This window comes from Apteryx rowi, unplaced genomic scaffold, assembly GCF_003343035.1.
Source record: "Apteryx rowi isolate R43461 unplaced genomic scaffold, aptRow1 scaffold_205, whole genome shotgun sequence".
NCBI classification, from domain to species: Eukaryota; Metazoa; Chordata; class Aves; order Apterygiformes; family Apterygidae; genus Apteryx; species Apteryx rowi.
In genome coordinates, this window is record NW_020448364.1 from 41,112 (window position 1) to 59,142 (window position 18,031).

At 37.5% G+C, this 18,031-nt stretch overlaps 1 protein-coding gene across 1 annotated transcript; it reads right to left on the bottom strand.

Annotated features, from left to right (window-relative positions):
- Positions 1-81: 81 nt before the first annotated feature.
- LOC112965192 (cysteine-rich venom protein-like) lies at positions 82-5,644 on the bottom strand. Its single transcript, XM_026063967.1, has 7 exons — positions 5,567-5,644; positions 4,178-4,300; positions 3,312-3,402; positions 2,633-2,778; positions 1,926-2,020; positions 1,096-1,184; positions 82-209 (listed from the first exon to the last, which is right to left on the bottom strand). Exons 1-7 carry the CDS (start codon positions 5,642-5,644, stop codon positions 82-84), a joined length of 750 nt encoding a protein of 249 aa, XP_025919752.1.
- Between the last annotated feature and the right edge of the window lie 12,387 nt (positions 5,645-18,031).

The following is an 18,031-nucleotide window of genomic DNA, read 5'->3' on the forward strand; positions in this document are numbered from 1 at the left end:
AAGCAAATACACTTCATGGTTAGTTTTATTCTTTCCAAATAAGCCGGTCTCAAAGCCGCTGTAATGACATCCACCTGGACATTATTTGATTTCAGTGGCGCATTTGCAGGTAGCACGACAGTTTTTGCTCATTACCGAAAGGTTACAGTTCAAGTAGATTCTCAGATGTGCACAGTTTGTGAATAAATCTTGATACTTGCAAGGATTGGCTAAAATAAACAGATAGAAACAAAAATGTGAAATAGTAATTGAGAACCTGGTCCTGGTCTGATACTTGTATGTTTTCCAAAATGTATTTTCTCATTCATTTTCAAGTCTATATAGTCTTCTTTGTACCTTTTCCTCTGCTCTGGTGTTAAGATTACTTGAATATTAATTTAAGATGGAAGAAAATAAAACAAATATTGTAAGCAAAGTAAAGATCTGCAAAGAACAGTCATCCCTGCTATAAATCCATTGAAACTGGGAGTGCACACTGAATGATGTAAGATGGTATATGATATGATAGTACTGAAAGACATTTTAATTTATTTAAAAATATTTGGCATTCTCTACTTGAGGGTCTCAGCACATTTGCAAAGCTTTCAGGAGTTAAACAGAGCAATAAACCCCAGAAACGTGAGGTGATTATTTTCTTCTGTTTTATAGAAATGGGAATACAGTCAGAAGGGTGGTGTCTTGCAGCTCCTGTATATTTGCATACTTTGACCTGCTCCACATGGAAGTCTGCAAAACCCAAGGGCCTGAGCATGTCTCTAGGTACATGTGGACACACGGATCCTGACAACTTGTACATGCCCTTAGATGAGCAGTATAGTATTTTGTCCTGAACTTTCCAGAAGAGGGCAGCACGACACCGATTATACGGTTTTGCATTTGTTGCTAGACAGCAGCACAATTCATCCATTGCATCCATTTTAGTGGGATTTTTAATTACTACTGTTACTGGGGAGGGAAATGGAAGAGGAAGTTCTATGGTGACTTGCTTCCAGACTAGCAAGAGGTAAACATGAAAAAGTAAAAACTACTCAGGAACAAAGTTACTATCTGAAATGGCAGAGCATTTTCCGTGAGGAGGAACATGGATTCACTTACTGCAAAGCCCATGGTCACAGTGGCCCGGACAATCACCACATTTTGGTCCTTTTTTGTAAGGTTTAGTTATTTGCATTGGATTATTTCCTCTGAAAGTCCAAAGAAAGACATCATGAAACAAGATCAAAGAGCAGCTCTGAGCCTCTAACAGAAGCTTAAATCCTTTCCCACAGTGAAAGAATTCCACCGTTTTTTGAATAAAGCAATTTTTCACATTTTACTTTGAGTTATTCTACGACTACGAGAATCTCAATTTCAAATGGGAAGGCTGATAAGATTTGGGAGAGGAGGAAAGAAAATTAATTGGCAGTTTGTCTTTGTACAGCACTACCAGTTAAAAAAAAATAGATCTTTTCTGCTTCCAAGCTTCTGCTTTTCTAATGGCTTCTCAATGCATTGCAGATTATAAGGAAATAACCTCAACAGATCCCTCTGACATGCAGGGGTTACAGATGTACTCTTTACCCCTGTAAATACCCATTTGCTGTTTGCCTTCACTTTGCTTCTAACTTTCCTGTTTGTGATGAAAGTTACAGAACGACTTGTAAGCCATGTCCTAACACATCTAGGACCTTATTCATATGCTGAGACACCCTAATTTCTGTTTTAATATGAAATAAAAATAAACATCAATATTTTGACCGCATGCTAATTCACAATTGTTTCTACTTACTTCCCACAGTCACAATTCACATTGGTGTTTTCAGAATTATCCAGAGTTAAAATAAACTGTAAGCATTTGATCCTACACATGACCAATGGACCACAGGATTTTTTGAAAACATATCCAGAATTATCTCGTGTTAAAAGAATAAAAGGGCAGTACATACGAAGGGCAGTAATGGCAAACACGCATAAAAGGGAACTGGCTGTTAGGACAGTAGGCAGTTGCACATCCAACCTGGTAGCTGTTATACGAGATTAGCTGTAGAATTGAAAATAAATACATTAAGTCAGAGGCATGTTTTATTTGTACTCTGAATTCTCATCAAAGAGCTCACAAAATAGCAGAACTGGAAGATGGTTTTTGCTTTGTTCTGTGTGTTTCTTTTAGCTGTTAAATATACAATTTAGCAGTCAGGAAGAATAACTAAGAAAACGAGTTAGCCATGTCCTCCAGTTTGCAAATGTTTCAGACACATTTTCTGGGAGGACAGCAAAAGTTTATATTTGAATATTTTCATCATAGATATTTTGCTCTGAATCTTCCTAATCAAATATTTCAACCCCCTCCATATAAAACGTATACATATTTCAGCGTTTTCCTCTTATTTTAAGATTAAAGATATTTCATCATTTTTTTCTGCTGAACCATGTTTGTCTTCTGAACAGCTCTTCTTAAACACCTGTTGCAGGGTCTCTGAAGTAGATGCAAAAGGGTTTTAATTTGTCAGTTGGCTTTGGATAGGGTGTGAATGATTGATAGCTAATGGTTTGATGACAGTGATAGGTTTTTTTGCTGATAACAAAAATCTCTTAGCCCATTGTACTCATATAATTCTAGTGTATCGTTGCTATTTGTTTCAGTTCTCCATACCTGAGTATAGCTCTGGATTTTGTCAGTTTTCTTGATTGATCCAACCCCATACTTGAAATTGTACTTCTGACTATGCCATACTTTAATTGTTTCAGCCCATGTGCTGGGGTAGGTTGACTGCAATATATTCTCACCACAGGGGACACCTGAAAGTAGAAGTAAGTCAGTTTTATTACCCAGGAAAGAAGCAAGATCTAGGGTGGTAGGTATGACATAATTGCATCCTAAAAATGGTCTACGATGCCAACCTGTTTGCCCTGTGGTTTTGAAAAGAGGACAGTGCACATGACCCTATGAAAGCTGCAGAGTTCCTCTGATTTCAGTGAGCTTTAGGTCCCAAATATGTATTCAAATACAAAATGTTACACAAGAATAGCTATACTTAGACCAAAGGGTCATCTGTCTATTGCACCATCTTGTCTCCAGCAGGGACAAAAAGCAGATACTTAACAAAGGGTATAAGAACAGGGTAAATGTATAGCCTCCCCTTCTCTCTCAGGCTTCCACAATTTATCTTTCAGGGTCTTTCTATGCCAAGGATGATATTTTTGTATTTAATGATCCTCAAAAGATATACTACATCTGATTAAAAGGTATCCTTATTTCTAGTTCACAGGCACAGGGGTCATCTGCAGATCATCATTAACCCATCAGCTTATGCTCCAAGTTCTTCAGGTACCATTAACAATTCTCTCCTTTCTGGGACTGATCTTCATTTGACACTTATTTGCCCATTTCTGAGCATTGGCGGCAGCTTTCTCATTCCACGTCTGAAAGACACAAAAGATGAAGTACCCAGATCACAGTGCAGTCCATGAAGGAGAAGAAAAAAAATCAGGGAGTGATTTGGGGAGTGTGCTGAATGCTCCTGTGGTGCTCAGCAGAAAGTGGAGGAGTCACGCCAGTTTACACCACTGGGGCATGGATGTCACGTTTTGCTGTCTGTTTCAATAAGCAAACATAATGTAAGAACTTGTGATTTACTCTCCAGGCTGTGTTAATATAGATTGGATGGTAATAAATGGCCCATGGTTGGGGCAAACCTGTGTTTCATAGTTCCACTATACAAATAACCCTAGGCTGAGGTTTTCCTGGGGACACAGTACCTCTCACAGAACTCTCCTGTGTGCATGAGCTACTCGAGCTCTTTTTTGAAGCTTTAAACAAGAAACAAGTGGTCTAATTCCCATTTACAACTTCTTCCACCCCACTGTAGAATAAATCTCCTCACAGACATTTCCCACGCTGCCTAACTGAGTTTTGCTAACTGTGGGAACTAAGACATGGTGATTAAGAGAAAGACTTCGAGTAGCAGTTGGGACCTGTTCTGAGATCATTGTAATGATTTTGCAAGTGAAAGCATTGAGCTGTGCAAGACTAAGCATGAAGCCTGCAGAATAACAGGGATAAAATTCTGTTTTCTTCACCTCTTAATCCCAGAGCACTTTTCCTGCTCTCTGTTGTGACTGTGTTGTGGATTGTTTAGAAGGCTACAATCTTCTGCTAGTGATCTGGAAAGCAGGTTGGCCACAATGCATAGCTTACCATCTTCAGCATGTTGCTGGCTGTGGGAATGACAGATCTCCTTATTTCATTGTGTTGGTCAACAATCTGTTGTCGGTTTTGAGTCTCAGAAAGAGCAGAGAAAGAAAAATCCATTTTTTCAGGCTGAAATGGAAAATAATAACAATGGTGGTTCCAGTTCTCAAAGGTTTAATGAACAAAATTAATTACTAGCTTCTTGTCAAAGTAAAGCTCCTGGGAAATTCTCAACTTTCTTTTACTGTTTTTTCAATTCTTATAACTGCTGATATTTTTCTCGCTTCATTCATATGAACTGCACTTTTCAGAGGGAGACATGAGCCTAAGTGGAACCTGCAGATTGCAGCGCTCTCTCCAGATGTCTCCTCATCAAACATGCAGAAAGCTTAGCTTTGGATCCAAATCTCGTAACTGGCCTTAAACTCTTGCATGCTCCTGTCACCTGCAAGCTTTGAAAGTATTTGATGCTGGATCAGAATTTAGGGCTGTTTCCAGACCATTTTCTGAAGTACCTAAGGTCCAGAAGCAATGAATGATTTAGACTGTCTGCTGTCAGCAACGTCAGACCATGGATCGTGCTGAGAAAACCACTTGCAATGCTTACATGAGATTTTTCAGGCTAAAACATCCTTCAGAATGGCATTCTTCCCACTTAACGTCTAAAAATTAGTCATCAGGGTCTAAGCTAGACATCTTCACTCTCTTTGTTATTACTGGAAAGGGCAGAGGTGGTTCAATTCACAAAATTCCTTCTTAGGACTGAAAGAAACTTCATCTAGAGGCAGCCTGTCTGAGATCTAAACAGCTAATTTTTTGATAATGAAGTCAGTGAGATGAATTCCACCATTGTTGTGATGGTGTCTGTTCTAGGCATTAATTCATCTTATTTAATTTTAGATATCTACACCATAGAAATAGATATCTAAAAATCCTCTTAGTTTGCCTTTATGGTCAAGAAGAAAAGCATAAAATGAGAGAGACTAAATTCTATGATTTCCAAGTTATATAAAATGAATCAAAATTCATTACCAAGCAGATCTTGACAAATAGGTCACATCCAAATGTCTACATGGTAGATATGTACATCTTATGAGGTTAATCCTCTCTGAGGAGTGGTGAAGAGTAGATGTCTGATACTTAGATACATGGTTTTGGAGTAGCTTCAGTTCATATTTAGGGGAAAACTCCTAATCAAAATGGTTATAATCAAGTGAATAGGAGAATATGATAGGCAGATGAAATACTTTAATACAAAAATCCTAGAAAAATGTGTAAAGGACATGTGAAAAACAATTATAACTCTGAATTTTAACACTTTAAAGATTACTAGATGGACAAGACAAAACAACATGAGAGATCTATACTACAGGCTCAGATATGGCTCTTTTGCACATGGATGAATGCTCTTACCTGTCCAGCAGATTGATGTATCAAAGCAGCCAGGAAAATGATTGCAGTTAGTGGACCCATTTCTGAAGAGAAGACAAAACAAAATACAAAATACATTAGTTGCATAAAGTTTTTCGGGTGCTGCGGTATATCAACAGGTTACAAAACTGTTGCAAAGTCTGCTACACAGAAGAATATTTTATTTCATGCCTAATGTAGTTGCATGTGCACTGCGGTATCTGCAGAGTTAGCTGGACATAACTGGTGTGGACTGGAGGATCAGAAGATTTTTCTTTGAAACTCAACTATATAAAGAACAAATGAGGGTATGATGGTGCATGGGCAACACTATCACTTCCAGAAAGACGACGCCATCCACCACTGAGGCAGGGTCTTCAAGCAGCATAAAGTGTGTTCCTTGCAACAGATGGATCAACTCCCTCTTGACTTCCTTAACATAACTGTGTCTGATTTATCAAAGTTTATTTTGACTGAAGAACAGGACTATGGAAACAAAAATAAATTGTGTTAAACTTTTTAAGTAGGAAAAGGAAAGACTAGAAACACCAAACGTTATTGTTATCCAAAACATGCTGAATTTTCAGCATTTCCTTCGTCTTTTTTCTCCCTTTATGAAAAAGCCCATTCATTTATTCAATAGAATAACACCAATGTGCTGCTCAAACAAACATCATCCATATTGGGAACCAGTATGCTGGAGTGAGGCACTGTTTGAACACATGGTCATTTGTTTCCATTTCTTTCTTGCTCCCTATTTATAAGCTATCTGGCAAATGGTGCTGATCACCCTCAAGTTACATCTGACATGCAGAAATAAATAAAATCTCCAGCAAACAGTAACATTGGTTATTACCTTCTAACTATTAAAAGCCCTTATAGGAGCAAATACCTCAGTACACAAACTGTCTGAAACCCACTCATCCTTTTGCAATGATTATTTTCTCTATGTCAGAAGAAGTGAAGCAAATGTTTCATATCTTAGTAGCATTGAAGATATACAGGAAGTTTTGTCTTTTTTCTATTGGTAAAGAGTAAAGATGTGGCAAAATCCTGAGAGAGAGTAACTTTGAGCTCACAGAGTTATCTTAAAAACAAATTGAAACAAAGAAAGGAAAACAGAGGTAATAAAAACAGTCTGGTGTAATAAACCTTGGAGCTGGCCTATGAGCAAAATCTACTGGGTGAGCCGTACAGGTCAGTGGTGGAGATCTAGGAAATCCTCCTTGACAGGGAAACTACTGTGATAACACTTGATAAAACTGTAAATATATAATGAAAGTGTAAACAATCCACCAATCCATCTCTACTAGTAGATTAAATACATTGACGATAGGTGAGAAGAATGAATTAAAAAAGGCTGCAAAGAACATTTCCTTCTGGCAGAAAATGAAGGAAGCAGTCACAGCTCACAAAGAATTAACAAGTTACCCAGGTCCTGTAAAAACAACCTACCTTTCTTTCTTCTTTCAAAGAAATGATTATTTCTTGTTCCTAGAAGGATGACTTGGAAAAGACAGCATTTATAGCATTATTAATGTTATTTATTGCTTAATGCCTGAAATTTCCTCTAGATTTTTGATCTGATTTTCCTTTCATTTAAATTGGATTTATATTACTGAAGTCGGTGGATTTACTTCTTATTTAGTTCTGTGCAAGTGAGTCAGCTCTACATGTGCATTGTCAGAAACTGGTGCTAATTATAGGAAAAAGTAATTAAAAGAAGTTTGGAGGACTAAAAAATGTGTTTTTCTTCTCAGAAAGTTTAGAGTGACTCTTCTATTTATAAATAGTGCAGCAGCTCTGATACTTTCATTTCAGTGAGGAGCATGATTGTGGTCTCTGGGGACAAGCAGGTCCATTTCTCATCCTTCCTGGTGACTAAATTTCTGAATAAAATTCATCCCCATGCAGAGGCTCTGGGAAAGGCCTAACTGAACACTGAAAAACGTGAAGTTTTCAAATGTGGGTGATCTCTTTTTGTTCACATTTTATGGGTGTTCCACACTAGTTTGCAGTAGGAATATGCCAATACACATGTAATGGTATATAACGTTATGGTAAAGGGACTGATTAATGATGCTTTTGCAAACATTTGACTTTGAGGTCACTCCAAGTGACCTTAGAAGCCAATAACTGTAGTTAGAAACATTCATGGTTGCTACAACAAAGAAGAATAAAGACTTTCCATTGAGACTGTAGCTCACTCAATCAGAGCATGTAAATACACCATGTGACTTACATCCAGCCAAAAGTTCTTAGCGTTAATGTTCACAACAATGTGTTCATTTATATCAGGCATGAGTACCTATACCAGAAGAAGGCAATCAAGCCACTGTTGGAACAAAAGTTCTATATTTTTTTAGATGCCCAACTATGCAGAGCTTCAACCTACTACTAGGGAAATTAAACCAAAGAAGAAAAGAAAAAGCAATGTTTTCTTCTCACTTGCATAGTAACCACCTAGGACTAAGTTGCCTGAGTTCAGTCAAATCTATATTACCTATAGAATACTTGTGGAAACATTCTTTAGAGACCACTTCACCCAGAAGTGTTTTTATATCCTATCTGGGTGTGGTGAGGAGGGAGCGTAAACTCCACACACTGTAACAAGCCCAGGGTAGCAATCCCCAAACCAATACACCAAGAAAAAGGGCATCACAGCAGTGCAATGCAGAGATATGAGTTTGGATCCAATGGACTTCATCGCTACATGATGATGGCACTGTGCCTGGGCCAAGAAATCTTACCTCTGAGGAAGTCTATTGACCTATGAAAACTCCAAGATGATGTGGTCTGGTGACTATAATGCTCCTGTAGCTAGATAGGCTGCAGCTAGATTGGGCAGGTATTCCAGTATTGCATTCCATTGCATGGTGTAAGTCAACAAGACACACACCATCACACTGAAGACTTCATGTCATTCAGATGTTCAGTCTTTACTTTGTTTTCCCACACTTGCATAAGGAAATCGCATCAGTGAATTGATCCAGCAGCCCATAAAGATAAAGCTAGGTTTCTCTATTCTTTTTATTAAAGGATAAATTCTTAGATTGGAGGGATGTCTTTGGCTGCAGAAGAGTTGTCTGACTCTTCCTCCAGTTACAGAAATTCTCTCTTACCATTACACACAGAAATAAGATCTTTCTAGTCATTCACAAACAAAGCCTGGGACTCCCCAGATAAGTGCAACAACTGGAAATATAAAACATTTTTAGCTCCAGATTTAATTAAACTTAGTTCAAACACTATTGCATATCTACGGTTTTCCAGCTGTGCAATCAAAACCATCTCTTGGAGTAAATTTATTTGGAAATACTTTCAAAGTCAGAAAATGACTGTTCCCAGATCCATGTAAAGAGTATTCAACCCACTAAACCACTTCTATAATTCTGAAAAGACCAATCCTATCATTGTACCTCTAGATAGCTCTGAACATTTCATGCAATTTTGATTTAATGTAAAAATAAAAATCCATTAACTAAAAAGCTAGAAACAAAGTTTTATTTGAAAAATACAGTCCAGGCTTTTCTTTTTTTCATCTTAGTGCTTCACCACTCAGCACAGCCTTTTTTCCTGCCATTTGATAAAACTTTCAGTATGCGTTAGGTCTGAAAGTTTATGATAGTGGAAATATTTGTCTTTTCAGTTACTTTGAAATACATTTTTTTCTTCCTTCTGTTAGTTATAGTTTTGACTTTCAATTTGTAGCACATTTTACACTCTATTCTTTAAGAAAACACAATCTGCTTGCTCTATACTAGAAGATACCAGAAATATTTTGTACGGTATGTATTTGAAAGTTTGGACAAATAGTTAACATCCCTAAAAGGAAAAATTATGAATTCAGCTGTATTGGTGTATCCCACTACTCCAGAGGAATAAATTCAACATAATAATAATTCAAATGACATTAGAAAAACATTTACTGTAATTGACCATAACCCTATGCAAAATGGGTTGATTTATAGTCATATTTAAAGAATGAAGTAAGGGAGTCAAAGGACTACTTTTTGATCTAAAGAAACATGGTAATTAGACTTCACTTAAGCCATTTCTCACCTAGACAGGTACAAGTCGTGTTTTTCTAAGTAGAAAATATAATTTATTTTTAAATTCTGCCTCTGGGATTATTACAAGGAGACATTTCTTTTAATTACCAGGTTTCATATGATTTAGATATTAACTGCATTACCCTTTGTAACAGTGCCTAATCAACGCTGAACAAATGCCTCTATGGATATAATTTCTAATACCGAAATTAAATTCTGCATACGTTACCTTTCTCCAGCTAGAATCCTTCTATATCTTGAAAAGAGCAGTAGGAATTAGAGGTTCTCCTCACTCTAGGGCTGTATATATATGTATATATGTGCATGCCCTTCTCTTTCTTTGTCAATATTTATTGCAGATAATGATGTCAGCTTTGGGGCTGCCCATTTTAGGAGAATGAACCTTTCTTAAGAAATAGGTGACTGAAAGTGAACCAGTCCAGTTGCATTGTTCTGGCTTTTTTGCTTGTCTCCAGGGCAAGGAAAGAGAAGAAAAGGCCTGTTCTTTCCCAGAGCAAAAAGACTTTGCCAATAAACCTGCTGTCTGATCAGCAGGCTGCAATGCTGGCCACAAAATGAAAGCTTGAGTTTAGGGATGGCTGCTTAGCATTGCCTTTTCTGGCTCTGGCAAAACAACAAAAAAAAGTATTTTGAGGGAGAAAGGTAAGTCAGCAACTTACATCATAGCCATGCACAGAAAGACCTACATACTGGGGAACTCTGTTCCTGAACTTTGTTTGCTAAATAAATTTGTATCCCCTTAGCTTATTGAGGCCAAAAGCCTGCAGCACTGGGCATTATTTATATACACAGTAAAAGTCTATCACCCAACGCCTTGCTCAGAAATAACATACTTGCAGAATGGCTACAGATGTGCGTGCATGTTTATTTGTTGGCTTGCCCCTTCCCGTAGTTTGGAGGGAGGCTTGGCCCGTGTTTGCATTTTTCTTCAGTGTAGTGCCACTCAGCTCACCTTTCCCCTTTCACAGCATCTTTGCTTTCACTGTCACTTGTCAGGCAGTACCAGGAAGGCCCCGGTGCCCACCTCTTCCTCTGCTCTGTGCAGACACAGCCTGTCTTGCTTCTTTCCCAGCTGCCATTTGTCCTCAGGAGAAACTCCATAGGAAGCATCTGGACATCTCCTTGTTCTTCTTCTCCAGTTCCCTCTTTCACCGTTGCCTTTGCTGTGATGTCTACACGCTGAACACCATTTTGGGTGGCGACGTGTTGAGGTTCCTGTCCAAAATGCAACCCAGTATTTTTCCATTGTTTCCCATTTTCTCCGGAATTTCTGGTTGTTGCCATCATTTTAATATTGGGTTATAAATCCTATGTAACACAGCTGCTTTTGTCCTTTATTTGTACAGCGTGCAGCACTTTGGAAAGTCAATCCTGGTAAGGTCTCCCGCATCCTTTTGAGTTCTGAGATGTGTGAATGTGCTGTTTGTTCTAAAGTGCTTGCGATAACTTTGATGAGACTAAGCTTGTCAGTACCAGAAAGCTTAATAAGCTGCCCGACATAGTTATTAAGACTGCCTTTTTCTATCCAGTGTAAGGGGAGGCAGAGTCTAGCAGCTCCAGATACCCAGCTTCTTGGGAGATCGTTCCGGTTTTGCCCTGCTATCATGCAGAAAATATTTATCCAAGCCTGTGTGGAACCTTTACATGGGAAGCACACATTCCCCTCCCCATCCACTGTACTCAGTAATTTTCATTAATTTGCCATGCTCACCTGAGCTTTATTTGCATTGTTGAAATGAAATAGTCCTACCACAAGTATTTCTTTAGAACTTGCCACAGCTATTTAAATACTCAAATCCATTTGTTATAGAAAGAATGACTGTCAGATATGCTACAGTTCATGGTCTAACGGTAAAAGCACGGGGAAGAAAACAAAGATGACAAAACTGACATCCGGGACCATGGCACAAAGAGCAATTTAGTTTATCAGTTCCCTCTACCTTATGTGGACTACCTGAAAGGGAGGAGTGGTTTGATATGGAAATGTTTATTTAATCTGCTGGTCCCTGCAAATATATGTATATCTTGAAAAACAAATCTATGGAAAGTTAGATTTAAAAAAAAGCAAGTTCAGCTTTAGAGATTTGACTGCGGAAATTCTTCTGGCCCTTATAGAAATCTGAACTGTTAGAATCTGATTTGAGCCCAAACAATGAAGGCAAATTTCCAGTTCCACTGAAGTTAATGAAAGCTTAACTGCTGCCTTTGATTAAAATTCATGCTGTTCTGTATCATTTACATTTTGCATAGGTCTTTTTCTTGGCTGTACAAGACACCTTGCAAGACCCTTTTAGCTAACTTTGTTTTGCAAAAAGAAACATTATTAATTCTCAGCAAGTCGGACCACAGACTACAGGTATGCATAACTGTGTACAACTCTCTGATTACCTGAGGCAACGCTATTTCAATAAATGCTCATATCTGCCAAGGACAAATCCTTCAAAAATATATTCAATAGTTAAAAATATTTGTATATAACCTATAAAATATGAAGAGAGCACCTCTGGATTTCCTGATCTTGTGCTTTGAAATGAAAGGGAAATTTTTAACTTCTTTTGGCTCATAGAGAGTTCATTACTTTTATATTCTTCATTAGAAAAACCAGCACCCTAGAAACAGAACAAAGAAGAGGAAAATGTAAAGTGTTTTTTTTTTTTTTTTCTTTTATGGGTATGGAGGTCATCTTGGCAATTAATAAAATAAGGGATAAGATGTCAACATAATCTTGTTAGTCACTCCCACCAGCTGCAAGGACTAGCCAAGTGCAGAAGACTTTGGCAATCAATGGCCTAAAAATATAAGGGATCCTGTTCTGTAATGATAAATATATAAAATAAAATAATCTATTAATTCTTTAATTTCCCACACAGCTTGGATTAGTTTGGCAAAACATCTGTCATAAAGTACGAGTCTGATTTTTAGTCAGATATAATTGTTTTTAAAAGAGCGTCGGGTTCATAACTGAATTCAAAAACATTATAAGAATCCTAACGTATTGTTTGAACAGCAAACAAAAGTATTGTTAATAAAAGCCAAAATAATATATATTTCTTTACATGGGCAAATGCAAGGCTAACTTATTTGGTTACTCTATCATTTATAAGAAGAAGAAAGCATTGAAAATCATTTATAAGAGGAAAAAAACATCGAAAAGGCCTGTCAGAGAGCTCAGGAGAAAGAAACTGAAGCAAAAAAAGACGTTTCAATCAACTGCTGTGGAAACCAAAGGGAAGGGTTAAAACAGTTGAATGGAAAGGGTTAAAACATTGTAGGAATGGATTGCAACATTAATTTTGCCACATAACTACAAATCTCTCCAGCTGTATTCAGCAATTAGTCTTGGGGACCATTATTGATCATATCAGGGGATGTAATTTTAATGATGATAAGTGGGAATGCCCCACATAAAGGGCAGGGGTAGAGCTCCCTAAGCCTAATGCTGAAACGTTCAGGTTTTACAAACCCATACTGTATGCAGACAGCAGAGTATTTTACCTGGCAGGCCACTAGAATTAAATGAAATGGTCACTGACATCTCAGTAAAAAAGGATGTTTTCATGACTTATGGTGAATAAACCGGACTGCAATATCCTATCAAATCCTTTATTACTCTCAATTGCAAAGGGAAGGACTAGTTTTTTACTTTAGCTAATAAGCTCTACAGAGTAAATGGAGGTAACTCATCTTTAGGGAGTAATTCAGCTTTTTTGAAGATAAGCATACGAGAAAGGGGAGATAAATCACCTTTGGGAGGAGCTTGCCTCTCTCTGGACTGCAAAGAGAGCAGAGCACGACTAGCCTAGATTTATACATTTAACTGCTAGACAGCTAAATTTAGGTGCAATTAGCCCTTCCGAAATTTTAAAATAAAAATTGCCTGATGATTTTTATTCTTTTCTTAAAGTAGATAATGCAACTGCAAACAGCAAACTGACAGAAGAATTAGACTCTGCACACATCCTGTAGTCCTGAAAATTACTGAAATTAAATGTTTTTTTTTTAAAAGAGAACTCTGGAAACAAATATTCAACCTGCATGTAATTCACCTAATAAAATACCATGCAAAGTTATTTAAACTGTAGAATATAAACATAGTTCATAGGCAAAACTATAAGGGAATTGTGAAAGAGCTCTCATTCTTCTTGAGAACACGTAGTGGTCAGATTTCATTTTTTAATTGTATGTCACTACTCCTTTTCCTTTATTTTCCTCCTTCCCTTCCCATCACTGTAGCAGTTCAAGCTCCCAGTTGTGGCTCCCATCAAAGAGGAGGAAGAAATTTCAGTTTCAGTTAAGAATCAAAATTCTCTTTTACCTCTGCCACTTTGATATAATTGTTATATATATATATATGTATATGTATATGTATAGACACATGCACACACACATATTCATACACACACATATATATGTACATATGCATATATATATATATTCTATATACACACACACACTATTTCTGTAGCTTGCCAAAAGCTAGAGTGATTTCTTGTAAAAAATGCGATAAAACTTGTCCCAGTGGCTGAACATGGTATCTGAGCTGCAGGCACTTCAGAACCAGGACACTGTATCAGGGGCACTAACAAATAGGTAAAAACAGAGAAATAACTGTCACATAATTTGTCTTTGAAGGCTTGTGAACCAAAGCCACAGAAATCGCTTGCCTAAGAGCAGGGGACATCAGGCGTAAGTATGGGAACTGCTGAAGCAAATTCTGAGAGGTTTAAGGTATTGCGTTATACACCCTTTTAAGGACACCGAAGACTAAACAAGGCATTGGTAAGATTAAAATGCAGTTGATTGGTGACAAAGAATTTAAAATATAAATGTGACGACTGTGTAATCCATGCAGAACATCACGCCTTAGAAGCAATATCTCCTTCCATGACACTGTGAAACTTGAAACCACTGTCTATGTGGCTATTCATAAGGCGGGAAGAAAACAAACAAGCAAACCAACCAACCAACACTAACTGTTCACGAAAAGCGTATGAAGGCATAATTAAAAAATTTGTTGACCAAAAACTTTGAGACACCTACTCCCTCCCTTCCTCCTCCGAAACAGGATCTGGGATAGATAAGGTGTGCTTGACAGATGTTTTTCCATGTGGTTTTTAAAAGTTTGCAGCAAGGAGAATTCATGGTTTCTTTAGGTAATAAATTTCATTCCTTTCTAGCCTTAGAGCCTTAAGAGTAAAAAGTGCTCTTAAAGTCTAACCTAAGAAGTTGTAGAAGGAAACTTGTTTGGGGTCGAAGTCATTTGCATTAAGTCCAAAATTAAATCTAGAATTAGAATGACTTAATTGCTAAAACCATACCTTACACTTTTTGTATCCAAGCTCAATATGTGCGCGCGTATATGCTCTTTTCAATCTTCTCTGTTAAAATGTGGCAAAGATGAAGAATGTAAAAATGTAGAGTTGCTCAGCTTTTAGTTGAATACAGATCTGTATTTCAGCCAGAGTTTTGATCTAGGAGTTCATTAGAAACAATTTCTAAATTTCCAGGAGTCTGGTATAATCAGAAAACAAAAAGCCCAAGTGATTTTTCAGAACAAATCTGGTTTTTGAAGCAAATCTGACCAACAACAAGAACACTCCTAAGAACCCATATTGGTGTTTGACATAGATTATTTATTGACTGAGTAATAAAAAAAAGAAATGAAAAATACATTTATTTCCTTCTAGTTTCTTTCTAGTAGTGGAAGACACAAAGCAATACAGACTCCAAATTGTCACAGACATCTCAAATGTCATGATGATCTAGAAATATTTGTTTCTAATGCATGGATAAAAGTGGTTTCAAGGACTCAGCTTCACTTTAAACAGTTAATGACTTCAAAGTTAATGGCTTCAAAAACCAGATTTGTTCTGAAAAATCACCTGGGCTTTTTTTTCCTGATTATACTGCTGCTTCCTGCAGGCTGTAATGCTTTTGCTTTTAACAGAGAGGTGACTGGATAGAAAAGGTTCACACAGCTCATGAAGCAGAGCTTGGAACAGTCTAATTTACTGAGTGCTGTAATGACTGTAAAAAAATTGTCTGATTAAAAAAAAAAAAATTCCTGGCTGAAACTGATACACTACTTTTACAAGTTCCTGGTAATGAAAAGCATCCAGCTATTCACAGTAGTATTAACGATATCTAAACAMAAGTGTTTACATTGGTGCTTTCCTCCTGGTGTGAATCAAGGTGGGGAAAACCAAATACATAAATTTCTCCATGAATCAATGAACAGACTCTTTAGAAATAAGTCTTAAAAGGTGTTTTTGTCTAACTAAAAGTGGGTATCCAAAATGTAGGTGCCTACATCTGAGTTAGTTGCCTCATTGGAGAAAAGGAGATCTACGTCAGTGGAGGTCTAGTTCTCCATTAAGCGGCATATATGTAGACACTTAGCACCATTTCATATACCTCAAGGTGTCCAAGACACCCTTGCAGTGCTAAAGATACTGCATAGGACTGATGGAAGACCTGGGTCCTACCATAATGGCAGCTGGAAGTCTGGTAGGATRCTCTGGGGCATCGCACCTGGTATTGGACTCTCATGTGTGTGCAACTGAATCAAACTCTTAGACATGGTAGTCAGGGGTGTCCTGTTTGAGACTTATCTCATGCTAAGATGCCTACATTTATGAGGCAGATTTATGTACCTCAAACTCTGTCGTCTTCACAGGCCTAATCTCCACTGAGGAAAGGAACCTAGAGAAGTTCTGGAAAAGTTAACATTCTAGATTCAAGTGAATCTCCAGGTGAAAGGTGAGACCAGTACCACTCAAGGCATCCCTGTTTTTCCAAGTGTACACTCCTGTAATTTTTATTTCATCTCTGTTATTTGATATCTCTGATATTCTGATATGATATATTCTGATTTATTACGTTATTCTGATATGTATTCTGATATCCCTGCTGCACATACCCATCACAGTCTACCCTAAGTAGGGTAGAATTCATCTTACTAACCTGTGCATATCTATTGTGTAATTGTTTTCTTCTGAATTTAGTTTCCTTATAGTCACTGGAGGAAAATCTTTTCTAATATGTGATACATGTCACCCTGAATGTCTCACCCTAAAACAGACCACATAAATCTGGGTTTAAAGCATGTATTTTTCTCAATTGACAATAAAAGGACTTTGGAGCAATTAGGTCAGCTACGGACATTTGCATTATAGATATCTCAGTCCAGGAGAGATGAATTCTGTCTCCGACTCTTCAGCAACAGAGCGTAACCAACTGGGAAATATCTGTTACCTACAAGGAAGTTTAGTTTGGGTTAGGCATTTCAAATAAATCTGCAGAGAGAAAAAATCATGCAAAACCAAACTTGCAGCAGCCAAAAAATACTTCAAAAGCATAGTGAATAAACACTCTCAACCTTCTGTTTTCCCTAGGTGATGATGTCCCATAGGTAATGTCTATACTAATAAAGTAATCTTGTTCAGAACAATTCTCTTCACAGATGTGGGCCTGATGGCTTTGTTTTGCCTACAGTTCTAAATTCATGTGCATTTACTGATCACGTCTGGTTTAAATTGTTATCTTTCTATTCTGTTTGCCTGCTATGTATTGGGAATTGGTAGAACCTTAATATGAAACATAAAAAGCAGGAATTACTGGGAAGAAGGGGATAGAAAGGGATATAAAAAGGGAACCATGCAAAATAGAGATGCTTCTTGTGTAACGAAAGAGGACCCACTGATATGGTGTTGCATTGTCAAGCTTTTCTCTTAGTCCATAGAAAAAATTCCAAAGCATTGTATATATTTTTAATTAAATAGCTTTAAATAAATAACTGCAAAAATGATAGCTGTAGGTGAGATTTTGATGTACCTTTAAGCACAAAACCAATCTATTTTATGAATTTTAACTCTCTGATAACTCATCAGCTTGTCTAATGGTTATTGCACTAGCAGCAAATATATCTAGCTGTGCCTGAAGAGGATGTGCTCAGGACAGAGGACAGTAACTGAACTGACCAAACAGGTCTAGGGTCATAGGATTACAGAATAAATCAAGTTGGAAGGAACCTCTAGAGGTCATCCAGTCCAACCACCTGTTCAAAGATGAGGCACCATAGGCCATTCCAGGGCTCAGCAACTGTTGAATTCTTGTTCACCCACCTTTATGTTTTGTGGAGAGTCTGACAATGAGCTGCTCAGGGGTTTGGAGCTAACTTCCACTCTCTTGTGTCCACTGACCACAAAATCAAGAAGTAAACAAGCAATTTAGCAGGCAGCTACTAGGACAGCAGATGTGCTTTTCTGCGCATGTCCACTTCTGGCAGTGAGAAGCAACTCCAAAAAGTTACTGGAATGGCAACCTGCAGGTGCAAAAAGAAATCGGTACTAATTCTCTTTTACTCTTCTCAGCCCTT

Coding starts and splice junctions, on each gene's coding strand:
- LOC112965192 (XM_026063967.1), bottom strand. CDS start 5,644: ATGGGTCCACTAACTGCAATCATTTTCCTGGCTGCTTTGATACATCAA. Junction 2,021..2,632: donor AAATCCAGAGCTATACTCAG/GTATGGAGAACT, acceptor TCAATTCTACAG/CTAATCTCGTATAACAGCTA. Junction 210..1,095: donor CTGTGACCATGGGCTTTGCA/GTAAGTGAATCC, acceptor TGTTTATTTTAG/CCAATCCTTGCAAGTATCAA.